The 16,716-nt window shown below is 31.7% G+C and overlaps 2 protein-coding genes across 4 annotated transcripts in view; one reads left to right on the forward strand and one right to left on the reverse strand.

Moving 5' to 3' along the window:
- Positions 1-1,545: 1,545 nt before the first annotated feature.
- Positions 1,546-13,708, forward strand: LOC111429554 (putative serine protease K12H4.7). Of its 3 annotated transcripts, XR_011641427.1 has the most exons (6): positions 1,546-2,121; positions 2,180-2,367; positions 2,419-2,654; positions 5,747-6,202; positions 6,291-7,445; positions 7,538-7,919. XR_011641427.1 is itself a non-coding variant. In XM_023065496.2 (5 exons), exons 1-5 carry the CDS (start codon positions 1,912-1,914, stop codon positions 13,511-13,513), a joined length of 1,503 nt encoding a protein of 500 aa, XP_022921264.2. In that variant the 5' UTR covers positions 1,546-1,911; the 3' UTR covers positions 13,514-13,708. The 3 variants fall into 3 exon arrangements, 2 of the variants coding, with proteins under 2 accessions (XP_022921264.2, XP_071054796.1); XM_023065496.2 differs by lacking the exons at positions 6,291-7,445; positions 7,538-7,919 and adding an exon at positions 13,101-13,708; XM_071198695.1 differs by having other exon boundaries at positions 6,291-7,919.
- Positions 13,677-16,716, reverse strand: part of LOC111429562 (uncharacterized) — a 122,263-nt gene continuing 119,223 nt past the window's right edge. The window contains exon 8 of the mRNA XM_071198691.1: positions 13,677-14,839. Coding sequence (XP_071054792.1) covers positions 14,416-14,839 — 424 coding nt within the window. The 3' untranslated portion in view covers positions 13,677-14,415. The remainder of the gene's footprint in view (positions 14,840-16,716) is intronic.

The raw sequence follows: 16,716 nt of genomic DNA on the forward strand, positions 1-16,716 counted from the left end.
TGCATCGTATTCAAAACATTAAAAATAAATCATCATACGCTCTATCATACGCTTCTGCGTTAGTAAATGACATGTTTACAGTTACCATGGTTATGTGATTTATTTTTCTCGATGAGGTAACTGGATCCGATTGATGGCACTCGAGTTTTTAACATTTTCTTCTATAATTCGAGAACGGGTGGCGATATCGAGATGCGGTTTTCACTAAAATTTTGCAAATTTTAAGGTGACTAAAGGTCTGTGAAGTAAATAGTATCGTTCCATTTAACTTTTCTTCAAAAATCACAAAAATATGTAATCGCTGCAGATAACGCCCTCTAGCTCATTTGTTTTAAAGCAAACGGTCTTACTGAAAATATCTTTAAAAAGAGCATAGAATGCTCTTTCAAACAACACCGAAAATATTCAAATCGGTTGAATGGTCTTGGAGATATTAAAATGTAAACATATGAAAACGTATTGGCCTCCCCTTCCCTTATTATAACAGATATGAGAAATATCGCAAAACAAAAGCGATGCGGTATTATCCAAGCTATTAAATGATGTTGTCAAAGTTATAGCTTATCGTCTAAGTTTCTGAGATAGCGGGAACTTTATGTTTCTCAATGGCAGTTACGCCCCCTAGCGGTCGAATTACGAACTTTTAAATAATTTCCAGCTGTTTTTCTTGGTCACTTTGCTTATAAGGATTCTTTTCCCAAACCTCTAGGCCTTACCGTTCTAGAGATATAGCCGCTCCGTACGCTTAACGGGACAACCTGTATATAGAGCATACATATTTTATTTTTTTACGCTAAAACTATTATCTTTAAGGAAAATACTAAAGAGACAAAAAAGTACCACTAAAGAATGAGCTTTACAACCCATATTTTTTTATGTTAATATTCCATAGCGTTAAAAAGTTGTTATAAAAAAATCAAGGGGGTGGTGAATTTCATCCCCTTAGAGGGCGCTGGGGAAGTTTAAGGTATGGTTGGAAATAAGGTCTTAACTAGTAGTACATACGTATAAAGTTTCAAATTCTACGGTTTACTTACAGCCGAAATACAAAACAAAATGTAAATTTTGGCCACCTTAAAAGTTTACTACTTGACGTAAGTCCATAATATATCCAATATTATTAAATAACACTTAAAACTTTATTTTTAATCATACAAATTTGTACTTAATTATAATATGTTTTGTTTATTAATTTTTGTAGGTTCTAATTCTACTGAGGAAGGGCTTCTGCCCGAAACTAGTTTAGAGAAATAAACATTTAAAAATCATCACCAGAGGATAATTTGTTCTTAGATCTTTCATATTATTAGTTTTAGTTGTTCCGCAAATATGTTAAGAAGCAAATGGGTGGCAAATGGGTTAAGTTTTGTTGGTTTAATACAAAAAAGCAAATAATGAAATTCGGATAATAAATTTAATAACTTCTAACTAACGCCACCTTTTGCCCAGCGTTCGTTTCTATTGGCAGGACTCACAGGTAACTACACATGCGACTGAGGAAACGCGTGAATTAGGTTAATTAAATATGTAATTCTTGTGTTTCAGAATACCAACATAAATTTTTGTTACAAAATAGAACAGAATTATATACTAAATAAAGAATTCTAATAATTATTTATTACATATTGAGATACTGAATTTTCAACTCAAAGAGAAAATTAAATAATGATAAATTAAAAGAAATAAAACAAGAAGAAATTATTAATGTGTGCAACCAAATATACAATAACACTGATAACCTTATCAGAAGATATTAAACCAGCGGTAAATTTTAAAACAAATAATAATAACGCTGACGATTTCAAAGTTCACAAGGTTATCGACATCGATCGTTCCATTATATTTGCTTATTGGTATATATAAGCAAAAACACCACTAAACAACAGGAAATTGTTACTGCTGATTGTTATCATGAATTTTTTCACATTTATACCTATTTTTCTGTTTGTAATTGATGATGCTGAGTGTTGGAAGATTTTCCATCGTGGAAGAAGTGTTGGTGGTAACCTAGGATTACCAAGAAGGAATAAAAATGGTCTTTTTAAAGATATTTCACCTGAGAAATGGTTTTTGCAAAACTTGGATCATTTCAACCCAGGAAATAATCAGAAATGGAAACAGGTAATAATAATTTAAATTGTTTTTATTATACATAGAAATAATTAAATTTATACTTTAGAGATATTTTGTAAATAACCAATTTTACAATGGTTCCGTTAATGCTCCAATATTTCTAATGATTGGCGGTGAAGGAGAAGCTTCTGCAGAATGGATGACTCAAGGAACCTGGATTGATTATGCTAGGAGTTTTGGGGCACTATGTTTCCAATTAGAACATAGATATTACGGAAAAAGTCATCCAACAGAGTAATTTTAATATTTTATGTAACTTCCTGGTTTCATAAAAAGTGATTACAGGGATTTAAGCACAAAAAATTTACAGTATTTAACAAGCCAGCAAGCTCTAGCTGATTTAGCTTATTTCATTCAAGCTATGAACATTGAGTATAAATTAAACAAAGATGTAAAATGGATTGTGTTTGGTGGTTCTTACCCTGGTTCATTAGCAGCTTGGATGAGGATGAAATATCCTCATTTGGTTCATGGAGCTATGTCTGCAAGTGGACCTTTATTAGCTGAAGTTGATTTTAAAGGTACAGTAAAAAATTAGTCTAATAATTGTTAATTAAACAGGATTCATTTTCCTGAGCTTCTATAAATATAATAAAAAATTGTTTTTAGTCGTGTTTTAGCTTACACAGTGTGTGGGAAAATGGTTGACACTAGTGGTGGAACAGATATCTGGCAACTATCCGGCCTATCTGGCCTATCCGGTCGTTTTTTAAAATCCGTCTAAACCTAATTAAAACCTATATTAAAAACTCCATCATTCACAGGAATTAGTATCTCTTTTAGGTGTTGGACACTGCAGATAATAATCAAGTACAACACTAATAGGACTTTTTTCATTGTATGCAACTTTATTTATCATTAGCAACCTCATTGTAACAATCCCAATACAATATATCAAAATATATCAAATCCCTTGTTGCAGTTTCGTCTAGATTTCTTCTCTTTGCTTGTGATTCATCATCACATTCATTACTAATAGAACTGTCGCTGTTATCACTTTCGATTATTAATTAAAGTATCCTCTTTTTAATGCAAAAAGCCGTTTTGAGAAATCACTTTTAGTTTTTGAGAAATACATTTTTGAAATAATCGACAATTCTTTCGAATTTTGCAATTTTCGCCGATTAAATTTCAATAATTCGTATAAAATCGATTTTTTGGAATATGAGTATGAAAATTTCCCAAAATGTTAATAAAAGTGTCCTCTTTCCAATGAACCAACAAGTTTTGTAAAATAACTTTTAGTTTTTGAGAAAACAATATTTGAAGTTTCGATAAAATTTTCGAGGTTACAATTTTCATCGATAACTTTCAAAATTCGCTATAAAAATCATTTCTTGAAGGATCTTTGTGGAAATATCACCAATTATTGATTAAAGTATCCTCTTTTTAATGCAAAAAGCCGTTTTGGAAAATCACTTTTAGTTCTTGAGAAATAAATTTTTGAAATGATCGACATTTTTTCGATTTTTGGAATTTTCACCGATTAAATTTTAATAATTCGTATAACATCGATTTCTTGGAATATGAGTATAAAAATTTCCCAAAATGTTAATAAAAGTATCCTCTTTCCATTGAACCAACACGTTTTGAAAAAGAACTTTTAGTTTTTGAGAAAATAATATTTGAAGTTTTGAAAAAATTTTCGATGTTGCAATTTTCATCGATAACTTTCAAAATTCGCTATAAAATTCATTTCTTGAAGGATCCTTGTGGAAATATTGCCAATTATTATAGTATCCTCTTTTTAATGCAAAAAGCTGTTTTGAAAAATCACTTTTAGTTCTTGAGAAATAAATTTTTGAAATAATCGACAATTTTTTTGAATTTTGCAATTTTCGCCTATTAAATTTTAATAATGTGTATAAAATCGATTTCTAGGAATATAAGTATGAAAATTTCTCAAAATGTTAATAGAAGTGTCCTCTTTCCAAAGAACCAACACGTTTTCAAAAATAAGTTTTATTTTTCGAGAAACTAATATTTGAAGTTTTGATAAAATTTTCGATGTTGCAATTTTCATCGATAACTTTCAAAATTCGCTATAAAATTCATTTCTTGAAGGATCCTTGTGGAAATATCACCAATTATTGATTATAGTATCCTCTTTTTAATGCAATAGGGCGTTTTCAAAAATCACTTTTAGTTCTTGAGAAATAAATTTTTGAAATAATCGACAATTTTTTCGAATTTTGCAATTTTCGTCGATTAAATTTTCATAATTCATATAAAATCGATTTCTTGGAATATGAGTATGAATATTACCCAAAATTTTAATAAATGTGTCCTTTTTCAAATAAACCAACACGTTTTGAAAAATAACTTTTAGTTTTTGAGAAAACAATATTTGAAGTTTTGATAAAATTTTCGATGTTGCAAGTTTCATCGATAACTTTCAAAATTCGCTATAAAATTCATTTCTTGAAAGATCCTTGTGGAAATATCACCAATTATTAATTAAAGTATTCTCTTTTTAATGCAACAACCCGTTTTGAAAAATCACTTTTAGTTCTTGAGAAATAAATTTTTGAAATAATCGACAATTTTTCAAATTTTGCAATTTCCGCCGATTAAGTTTTAAACATTCGTATAAAATCCATTTTTTGGAATATGAGTATGAAATTCCCAAAGTGTATAAAAGTGTCATCTTTCCAATGAACCAACCTGTTTGAAAACTAACTTTTAGTTTTTGAGAAAAGAACATTTGAAGTTTCGATAAAATTTTCGATGCTGCAATTTTCATCAATAAGTTGCAAAATTCGCTATAAACTTAATTTCTTGAAGGATCCTTGTGGAAATATCACCAATTATTTATTATAGTATCCTCTTTCTAATACAAAAAGCCGTTTCGAAAAATCACCTTTAGTTCTTGAGAAATAAATTTTTGAAATAATCGTCAATTTTTTCGAATTTTGCAATTTTCGCCGATTAAATTTTAATAATGCGTATAAAATCGATTTCTTGGAATATGAGTATGAAAATTTCCCAAAATGTTAATAAAACTGTCCTTTTTCCAATGAACCAACACGTTTTGAAAAATAACTTTTAGTTTTTGAGAAAGCAATATTTGAAGTTTTGATAAAATTTTCGATGTTGCAAGTTTCAACGATAACTTGCAAAATTCGCTATAAAATTCATTTCTTGAAGGATCCTTGTGGAATTATCGCCAATTATTAATTAAAGTATCCTCTTTTTAGAGTTGCTTCGTTAGTTAAATCAGCATCGAAAAAGTTCATTTTGTATCTTGGGTCCAAATAAGTTGACATATCTTATCAGCTTTCTTATTAATTTCATTTTTATTCAAATATCGCAATAATGTGGCAATGTAGGGTATCACTTTAGAAATGCACCACAAATTGTAACCATAATGGCCGGATAGTTATGCCGGCTAACCGGATATCCGGCCGAAGGGAATGCCGAATATCCAGTATCCGTCTTTTCGCAAAATCACTATCCGTTCCATCACTAGTTGACACACTTCCAGATAGACATCACAAGAATCGAAAGCATATTTTGTGATATGAAATTAAGTCCATTTCACCATTTCACCGCATCGTGTATTTCCAATACTGTTTACTTCAGAATTAATCTAATTTTGAATACTAATTTTTAGAATACTTTAAAGTAGTTGATGAAGCTTTAGAAACTCATAGTGAAGGCTGCGTTTCTGCAGTAAAACAAGGTACCAACCAAATAGAAATTCTCCTTCGTCATATGATCGGTCAAAGGAACATCAATAAATTATTTCAATTATGTGATCCAATAGAACAATCAGTTTCGAATACCAATGATATTGCGAACTTCTTTGAAACACTATCTGGAAATTTCGCCGGAATCGTCCAGTACAATAAAGATAATCGAATAGGAAAATCATCAAAAAACAGCATTACCTTAGACACATTATGTGATATAATGGTAAATGATAGCATTGGTCCTCAAATTGAAAGATTAGCGACTATTAATCATTTATTATTGGACACTTATGATCAAAAATGTTTAGATTATAAATATTCCAAAATGATTGATGAAATGAGAAATATTAGTTGGGAGGCTGAATCGTCTGAAGGAGGTAAGATCTTTGTTTTTATATTCTTGGTGTTTTAAAATTTTTGTAGCAAAACCTTAATCATGGGTGTGAAGTAAGCTATGAATTTCAGCCATAGATTTAAAAATGGAAAATGAGAATGGTCACAGTCTCGAAATTGTTTTAATTTTAAAGCTATTTCTTGTTATTTTTTACACCAAATACGAAAAGCGATTTTCCTCAATAATAATAGTAAGGGTTTTTAACATCGGATCTTTTGAGGCATTGACACAAAATACAAAGATTAGTCTTCTGGAATTTAACTATGCTCAAAAAACCGGTCATCTGCCTTCCATACTTGATCTGAAGTGTAGCCACCATTTATACTAATTAATTTTGTGGGAAACTTTGTAGGTGCCAATTCATCTACAGAGTAATCAGGTAAGGCTATTTTAAAGCTTTCTTTCTGCTTAAGTTTTCGTTTAATACGATTTTTATATCCATTTTCATTTCTTTTTATTTATCAATTGTAGTTTTAAGTTCTCCTACACATCTTCTTCCACCACAGTTGTATCGAGGGCCCGGATGATGAAGGTCTTCTGTCTTGCCATTTTGACGTTTCTAATCCCTATTCTAAAGGACATTTGACCGCTTATGTTTCCAATTCTACTCAATCAACAATTTTTTTCTCCGCACTGTATCCCAATGGTTTCGCTTTCCATTTCCCTAAAATATATAATTCTTATTTTGCCTTATTAAATTAAATCTTATAAATTAAAATAAATCCAACGTACGTTGCGGTTTACACATTTATTTTCAACTAAAAGAGTCTTTTCTGGAAAACACAAGTCGTGGGAATTCGTAAGTAATTGCGTGAACTTACAGAATTTTTCATTCACGCATTGATTATAATTAACAAAAGAAAAATCAATGTTTTGAACACTATAAAACTGATACAATCCTTGTGTAGTTAGAGGTCTATGTTTAAATCTTGTTTTTGGTATGTGAATTTCATTTTGACTTTTAGAATAAAATGAAATTGCCAGATGATGAGACATGCAAGGCTCAATTACGGAGACAGAACAATCAGTAAGATTTGTGAATATATTGTTTAGACACGCGCGATTGTGAGTGGCCTCAAAGTTTACTCGTCTGAGACCGTAGGATTCACAGAGGCTGCATAACCGAACGGAATCCCCAGGAACCACATGAAAATGAACATTAAAATCACCTGCCAGTATTTTATGATATAGTAATTTATCAAGAAACACCTCGAAATTTCCAAGTGGTGAGCGATACACCGTTAATATTTGTGTTTTACACCTATTTATTATGATACCTATCATATTAATAACGAGAAATCCTTTTACTTATCCTCAGGTCACTGTGATAAACGAAGATTGTTCGAAAAACATATTATAAAAACATGCACATAGATATGGTAAGATTTCTAATAATAATAAGCGATATCCATTGTATGATGAAACATAATATGTAATATGGACTTATAGTCGTTAAACTCTGAACCACTACACTATTACTATTGACCAAAATCGATTTCTCTCTTCTGTATTTGGTGTAAAAAAATTATGTGGAAATGTGTTTGAATTAAATCAATTTAACAGCCTAACATCTCAAGTATTTGAAGGAAATCGATTTCTTTCGTATTTGATCTAAAAACAATTACGAATACTTAACTTCGACTCACATTTGTCATTTTTAAATCTACAGCTAACTTCACATCTATGTTATATTGTAATATGAAAGATCAAAGAACAAATTATACTCTGGTGATGACTTTTTTCAATGTTTATTTCTCTAAACTAGTTACGGGCACAAGCCATTCGTCAGTAGAATTAGAATCTACAAAATTAACAAACAAAACACATTATAATTAAGTTACAAGTTTGTATGATTAAAAATAAAGTTTTAAGTGTTATTTAATAATATTGGATATATGGACTTACGTCAAGTAGTAAACTTTTAAGTTACATTTAAACACAAATTTGTACATAAATCAAAGTATAAAAACATTATATTCGACTGAATTTGATTTTACGGGAACAATAACGAAAACTCAAAACTAAATCACATTAAAAAACATTAAAACTGGTTAGCGAAAGCAGGAACAACTACTGAACATCAAGGTTATGACACAAAACGCCAAAAATGACCTGTATTTTCATTTTAAAGTATGGAAAACTAGATGTCGTTATAAGTGTTGTGATCAAATTCAAGTTAATTGAACTACATTAGGTCATCAAATAAAATCTAATATCAATCATAATCAGTTAATCTGATTTGTCTCTTTCTGGGTATGGATTTCTCAAATAGGTGTAGAGCGGTCTTCGTAGGGGGATGATTTGTTCATTAAGATTAATGACTTCCGGATTATTCTTTATAAATCTATTGATCTCGTATGATTCGATTATTTCCATAAGGTTGCTTTTTTGTAGTTATGTAATAACTTAATATCTTTCTTTTCATCAAAATCGTGGTTATTAAATAGGAGATGTCGTCCAAAATTTGACCTATTCGATTCGGCCGGTTTCGCCTATATAGGTGGCTGAACATGTGTTGCACTTTAACTGATAAACTCCGCTTTCTTGTAGTATATCTGTCTTTTCTTTATTATTGCATAATATGTTTTTTATTGTATTTTTAGTCTTGAACGATATTTGAATATCATTACGATGGAAAATTCTTTTTATTTTATGTGATAGATGTCCCGGGAAAGTAATAGTTCTATATGTTATATTATTTTGTTCTGGCTTTTCTTTTAATGTGGTGATATTATTTTTATTGTGTTTCTCCTGTATTATCATAATTAAACTTTCAATTAGTCTTTTTTGGGAAGGAGTTATTTTTGGCCATTTGATGTATTATATGTATTTCTTTCTCTAGGGATTCTTGAGTTAATTTTGAGTTTAAGGCTCTGAATAAATATGACCGAAACGCTGATAATTTGTGGGTGTTATCATTTTATTTTATTTTATTTTTATTTGGGATGTAGACGGGACAAGCCCAGCGAAGCATCCACTAAAAATATACAATATTATAAACTAAAAACAAGAATTTAGCAATAAGTAACAAAAAAAAATATCAAACAGGTTAACAAAAAATAGCAACAGAAATAAAATTTAACAAAAAAGTGAAACTTAAGCAAAACTAATAATCAAAAATATTAAAAAAAAAATCAATCAAAAAAAAATTAACGTCGCAAGTCAAACGGCGCACGAGATGCACATGGGAGGTCATTAACCAATTTCCTAAATGTAGACCGGGTTGCTACTCAAACAAGTCTAAATCAGAACAAAAATTGTTAAAAGAAAACATGAGACGAAGAACCACGGAGTTAGAAAACGCATTTGTATTAGTACAAGACACGGAGAATACTAATAAATCACGGGATGGTCGAACAGGAATCCTAAACTGTAACTGACATAGAATCGCGGAGCAGTCAACAGTGCCGTTACTCACTTTATAAAGCAGCATTAAATCGTTACTAATGCGCCTGGAAGAGAGTTGAGGGACTCCAAATATTAAGCATCGCTGTGCGTAATCACAGTATGGTAAGTAGAGTTTTCGCGATAGGTACCGAAAAAAACGTTTTTGAACTTGTTCTAGTCGATCAATGTATATATGGTATTGAGGGTTCCAAACAGAAGATGCGTAGTTAAGGATAGAAGAAACGAAGGCGAAGTAAAGAGAACGAATACAGGATAAGTTAGTAAAAGGACGGGAGACACGACAAATAAATCCGAACATGCGAGAGGCCTTATTAACAATAAAATCGATATGAGCCGAAAACGCAAGTTTAGAATCAAAGAGAACCCGAAGATCTCGAACACAATCAGATGGTATAAGAGTATTAGGGCCGAGGGAATAATCGAAAACAATGGGATAGCGTTTGCGTGTAAATGTAATTTTGGTGCATTTATCGTGATTGATGAAAAGATTGTTATTTACACAATACGCCTGTAATCGAACCAAGTTCTCCTGCAATTTTTCGCAGTCGTCAGGTGAACAAATCGTGGTAAATATTTTGCTATCGTCAGCGTATAGCGGAAACTTGGAGTAATGAAAACACGCATGAATGTCATTGATATATAGCAGAAACAACAACGGTCCCAAAAAAAGTTATTTCTTTGAAGGAAGAGCGATAGCCATTAATGGTAACAGCTTGTGATCTGCTAGAGATGTAAGAAGATAACCAGTAAATTAAACCAACAGGGATGTCGTAGTTAAAGAGTTTCTTAAAAAGAATTCCGTGATCTATTCTGTCAAAGGCCTTACTGTAGTCTGTATATACAGCATCCACCTGGTAATTTATGTCTAGAGCATTCAGTAAAAAATTAGAAAATATGATTAGGTTAGTTACAAATTTACATACAGTTTGCAAATTTCCTCCCCACCTTCAACCACTCGATCACCATACGACATCTTACTGGGAATACTCATGCTGCCTTTTTTCCTCGATTTAATAAAAGACCGAGACTGTTAGCATTATCGGACAAGCTAGTCTGTGTAGCCTGTAAGTATAGCTTATAATCAGCTGCAATTAAAGTTTTAGACCGAGTACGGAGCAGACGAAAGGTTTCATAGTGAAGGCGATTACCGGTAGTCTTCCATTTTTTGTGAAATTTTAATTTTTCCTTAATGGCCTTGATCGTTGGCAGGGAATACCAATTAGGAAATTTGCATTTAAAAGTAATTTTGTGAGGAATAAATTTATCAACTGCTCCGCGAACAACTGAATATAACACTTCAAGCGCCTCGTCAACTGGTAGGTGAGTAATAGCCGCGCCCCGTCAACAGACGCGAGTGATGTACGGGTACCTGTATAGTTAGTCTTGTGAATAAGATATTTACGCGAGCAGTTTTCGCGGAGTGAATGCAATAAATTAAATTTAATTGAAAAAGTTAAAGCAGGATGATGGGTGTCCGCGTGCAAAAGTGGATCAAGGCTTTGAGAAAAATCAGAGATGTTATAGGAGTTACTAAGAATAATGTCCAATGTTCTGTCGTTAGCATTACGTACGCCGTTGAACTGCTCAAAATTACAATAAGAAAGCGAAGTTAAAAACAATCGTGAACGAGCATCATTGGCACTCGATGGCAATAAACCAAGCGATTGCGACGAATACCATGAAATATGAGGTAGATTAAAATCACCAAAAATCAAAATCTTATGGTCAGGGTAGTGTTCGCAAACGCGATGCAAAGTTACCAGCAATGCGTCAAGCGAGTCAAAGTCCGCGGGTGGGAGATAAACACAACAAAGCAGCAACCGAGTACCACCACACTGCACAAAAAGCCACAGATCTTCAGCGGACGCACTTTCAGCAAGCCTAAAACAGTGGATTGTCGATCTTATAGCGATCAAAATACCGCCACCATCTTTTTTGCTTGACAGTGTAGACTCACGGTCCCGACGGAAAACGGTGTATTGAGCGCCAAATAATTCGCCATCATGAACTGAGCTATTCAAATAAGTTTCAGTGAGACAAACAAGGTCGAATTCAGAGTCACTAGTCTTCAAGAAGAGTGTGTTGGTCTTGGATCTTAAACAGCGTACATTCTGATAATAAACATTCAGTTCCATTAGTTTCCGTTCAGTTCAAGATCAGATAGGGATTTAATTAGAACAGCCTTAGACTTATCGTTGCGCCGAACGAAGATTGACACCTGTGACACCCAATTGTATTTAAAGCCTTTAGAACGGGCCGCGTCCCTAGTAAGTTTCAGCAGTCTCTTATTTTCAGGAGAGAGATGTTCATTGACGAAGATCCGTTCAGAGACTCAAGGAACGTCGAAACCAGGTGCCCTTTGCAGCTTTAGAGGCGGCCAGAAATGAGCGAGAAATAAGGAATTATAGAATCTGTCTGAGTTGTTTTTCTGAATATTTCATATTTTATTAAATTTTTCTCTCTAATTAGTGTGAAGTCAAGGAAATTTAGTCTATTGTTTTCTTCCGATTCTAGCGTAAACTGTATTTTAGGGTGTATTGTGTTTATGTAGTTTTGTAGCTTAGGTATTTGTTGTTCATCTTTGATAAATACCAGGATATCATCCACATATCTGATCCATACAACAATATTTTCTTGAAATGGGTTGGTTTTATTTAGGATGTTATAACATTCTAATTTGTCGATAAATATGTCCGCTAATAAACCGCTAAGTGGGGAACCCATGGGTAGACCATCTTCAAATTGGTAATATTTATCGTTAAATACACAGAAATTTTGATCTAAGCATAATTTGAATAGTTTTTGTAAACTTTCTGCTTCTTTTTTGTCTTTCAATTATTTTTTTATTATGTTTTCCAAGAGTTCTAATGTTTCCAAAATAGGAATATTTGTGTAAAGATTAGTTATATCAAATGATATCATTTTGAAGGAGTTTGGAAGACATAAATTTTCAATTAAATCAGGTAAATGATTTCTGTTTTTGATGGTGTATTTAGGTATAAAATTTACATTCTTATTGAAAAAATTTAATATTGTTTTCGAAAGTTTATGAGTACTTGAATTGATCGAGCTTATTATGGGTCTTATGGGAAAATTGTTCTTATGGATTTTTGGTAACGCGTATAGTCGAGGTATTCAGGGATTCATAGACAGGATTCTGTTGTAATTACCAATCATTCTTGTAATAGTTTCTTTATTTTCTTTGAGTATTTGTTTTGTTATTTTGTGAAAATAAAATTATTAGTTGGATTCTTTTTGATGGTTTTGAATTTGTTCTGCTCCAAAAAATCTTCGGTTCTTTTGATGTAATCCGTTGTGTTCATAATTATTAATTATTTACTAATTCTACTGAGGAAGGGCTTGTGCACGAAACTAGTTTAGAGAAATAAACTTTTAAAAAAATCATCACCAGAGTATAATTATTATTATTATTGTACTTTTAACTTAAATTTGATTTTTTTTAAATACATTAGGAAGACAATGGACTTATCAAACCTGTACAGAATTTGGGTTTTTCCAAACGTCAACATATTCACCACAAATTTTTGGCGATAAATTCCCCGTCGATTTCTTTATACAACAATGCGTAGACATTTTTGGTTCAAAATACAATGCAACGTTTTTAAATGACGCCGTCGATCGAACCAATCTTATATATGGAGCTTTCGACATCGACGTAACCAACGTTGTTTTCGTACATGGTTCAATTGATCCTTGGCACGCTTTGGGGATTATTAAAACACGAAGTCAAGGCGCCCCAGCTATTTACATTAAAGGTACCGCACACTGTGCGAATATGTACCCGAAATCCGATCAAGATTTACCTCAATTAACTAATGCTCGTCAGCAAATTGCCGAACTAATTGATTCTTGGTTACGTTTATGAAAACAAGAAAGTTTTTATTTTGCACCATAGGAAATAATATTTGGAATGAGTCCAAATATAATTACCATAAGTAACATACCGAATTGTGCTGTGCTGTTTTGTATTTTTGTTAAGAATAATAATCTCGTAGTATGTTAAGTGTTAATAAGAAACAAAATTGCTATTAAATGTTCATAAATATATTAATCCAACATATATTACATTTTTGCTTATATAACTTAAAGATAGTACCTTAAGAGATATTTTTTATGGAAAGAACGAGAATAAAAAATAGAAATTGAAAAATTCTGTGCGATAAAAGTAATATTTAAGATGTTGATAAGATGTGGGTTTGCCTTTCTCAAATGGCACTAACGAGTGGTTCTTTCCCATCTAACATATTAGATAATTAGATATCAATAGTTTACGCTATGAATAACTTAAACATGAAATATAAGTGAATTGATAATTAAAAATTAAGTTAAATTTTGGTCTTTATACATCTCCACCAAATAATCAGTCGTTTTTTAATACGAAGTCGCTCTACGTGAATCTCATTAGCCTTACTTTAGACCACCGCATTTGGTAAATTACTTCATTCTTTAAAAGTACATAGTTGAAGTTTAACTCGAGTATATTACATTAAAAGAAAGGCCAAGGGATTCAACTATTATAGTTTTACTTAACTTTTTTAAATATCTTTTAAATAATAATGCAAAAAATTTAAAAAAACTAGCATCAAATTAATAATAATGATAATAATATATACAAAAAATATTTCAAATCATAATCCAGTAAACGCTAAATAGTTGACTAAAAATAAATAGAAAGAAATCCATTTTATTTCAAAATTAGATGTGTAATTCGTTTATTATTATTATTTACTCCTCCTCAAATTGTACTGTAATAATCATGCAAGGTTGTCAATATCTCTTCTGGTCCCTATGTTGTTGTGGCGGCGGCCTAGATTCGCGCCACTCCCTTCCTTCTTTATGCTGTCTTAAATCATGGTGATGGTGATGATGATGATGGCGCTTCTTTTCAGCCGATTTTCCACTGCCGTTAAAAGCCGTGGAATCGGATACGACCAGTTCCGAACCGTCCCGTTGTCGTTCTCCATTTCTATACGGTTCATCGAGGGTTTCCTTCCGTTTTAGCGGTTGATGATTACCATTGGCAGCTACTTTCAGGCCTGTTTTGCTTCCTGCCGATTCGTGCAGATTCTCCCATGCTTGACGATAGTATCGATTTAGGCCGTTTCTCGATTCTGAACTGGACGAATCAAACGATGCCACTGTGTTACAATCTGGGGATGCTCTGTGTCTATAATGTTTTGCACTTCGGTTTCTAAAAAAAAATTAATAAAACTTAGATTATAAAAGAGTGGTTTTAAATTTAAATTTGGGTTTGTGTCGATTTGAATATAATTAATGCTGAGGTGGTTGGTTTTAGCTTTAAAAGCGTTTTGGTGCAATATTAGCATAATATAGCATGATATTGTTGGAATTTTATGAGGAAAATAATTGTTCATTGTCATTGATTTAGACATTTTATAATTTTACGTTATTTTGAATAAGTTTTGTTAGATTGTTGTAATTAAGAAAAGGAAGGAAAAGGAGGTGCTAGGATTGGAGTGGATTGCATTGGGTGAACTGTAGGGCTTCTAACCAAGGATCTAGCAAGTCAGATCGTTTAACCTTGTCATCAGCCAGTAGTGGTCAAAATCATATAAATGTTGGGTACATCTTTATTCTGAGATAGATGGCTGTAATGTTATTATATTCGCATTGATTAAGGAAGATATTCCTTTTTCTAGCCTATTAAGTTGTATAGAAGTATTCTATTAGTTTATTTTAATTTAATGAAGAATAATGAAGAATTTGTGCATCTCTTAGGATTAAGACGAACTCAGATTTTACATTGTATCACTCATACATTTTAACCGTTTGAGTTCCAAGCAGTACGATTACGCTCTTCAAATTGTTTATCGAAAAGTACCAGTATATTTTGAACGCTGTACACAACTGATGGGGGACATTTTTCGTCAGTGATTTTTCAAAACCCTTTGATATCCAAACGGTTAATCAAAAAGAATACATCATCCGATTTCATCATTTATGTTATTTTACTAATTCTTCTTCGTAACTTCAATGTAGTATATTTTATTCCAATGTTTATTTGCCAAGAAGAAGAATTAAGATATAGTTTCTTGGTTTTTATGAACTTCATTACTGCTACAAGTCGTACTTAATCTGAATTGTATATCTTGTTTTATGTTTTGATAGCTGGTGGCTGATGATAAGGTTGAATCTGATTCCAATAACGTAAATTGCTTATTTATATGTCTCAATTTGAATAATATAAAAATTTGTAAGCTGTATCTATCAAAATAATCTATTCAAAATAACCTATGTGCATATACTCTGCCAATGTATACATGTAGGCTGCGTGTACATGTTGTATCTTCAATGATTAATTTCTTTAATTAATTAACATATGTTTAAAAGTACCCAAAAACTATTATAAAATCTCAATAAAAAATACATAACACCGTATAAAATAAAATTATAAAACCGTTTACCGAGACATATGCGGTGTTAAAATTGATTATAACTGCGAGTAACAGTAACCAAATAATTAAGATTGTATAGAAATCAGATTGCTAAACGATTTTAATCTAAAGCATTTCACAAATTAATCTTATTTTTAGACCTAACCATCAAAAAGCTATTCAAGAAGTGTACCTGACATTAAATCTTTAGAATGACGACTGGCTACCGTTAAACTATTTGAGAAAAGCAATTTACATCCAAATGAAGTTACCACTCAATACCGCTTTATAATCTTTAAAGTCAACGGGTAATGGTGTTTACCAAAGTTTTATCCATATCGTAAAGTTAAAGAAGCGATTAGGAATGTCTTTTAAAGTGCACTTTTAACGATGATAATAATAATTTACTGACGGTCCACAAAAGAGAAAATTGTGGTTATCCTTAGAAAGTGTGCGCTCGAGTTCAGGTTCTGTACTATATCTGTGGGTTCACGTATCTTTCAGATAATTACGACACGGGTCGGTACATACCTTTACAACAAAGTTTTTATTGCTTTCTCTCATTAACGGAACCTGTTTTTCTTTAGAAAAGAAGAATACATTTTTTCCTATTTATAACTAGATTTAAAGTTATGAATATAATATTTGTTTGTTTTTGTAATTTGCGTTTGCA

The sequence above is a fragment of the Onthophagus taurus genome, chromosome 1 (genome assembly GCF_036711975.1).
Source record: "Onthophagus taurus isolate NC chromosome 1, IU_Otau_3.0, whole genome shotgun sequence".
NCBI lineage: Eukaryota > Metazoa > Arthropoda > Insecta > Coleoptera > Scarabaeidae > Onthophagus > Onthophagus taurus.

What these genes read in the sequence shown, in the direction of transcription:
- LOC111429554 (XM_023065496.2), top strand. Translation starts at nt 1,912, where the DNA reads ATGAATTTTTTCACATTTATACCTATTTTTCTGTTTGTAATTGATGAT. An exon ending in ATAATCAGAAATGGAAACAG is followed by an intron (nt 2,122 to 2,179) that starts GTAATAATAATT and finishes TTTATACTTTAG; the next exon opens with AGATATTTTGTAAATAACCA. An exon ending in GGCTGAATCGTCTGAAGGAG is followed by an intron (nt 6,203 to 13,100) that starts GTAAGATCTTTG and finishes TAAATACATTAG; the next exon opens with GAAGACAATGGACTTATCAA.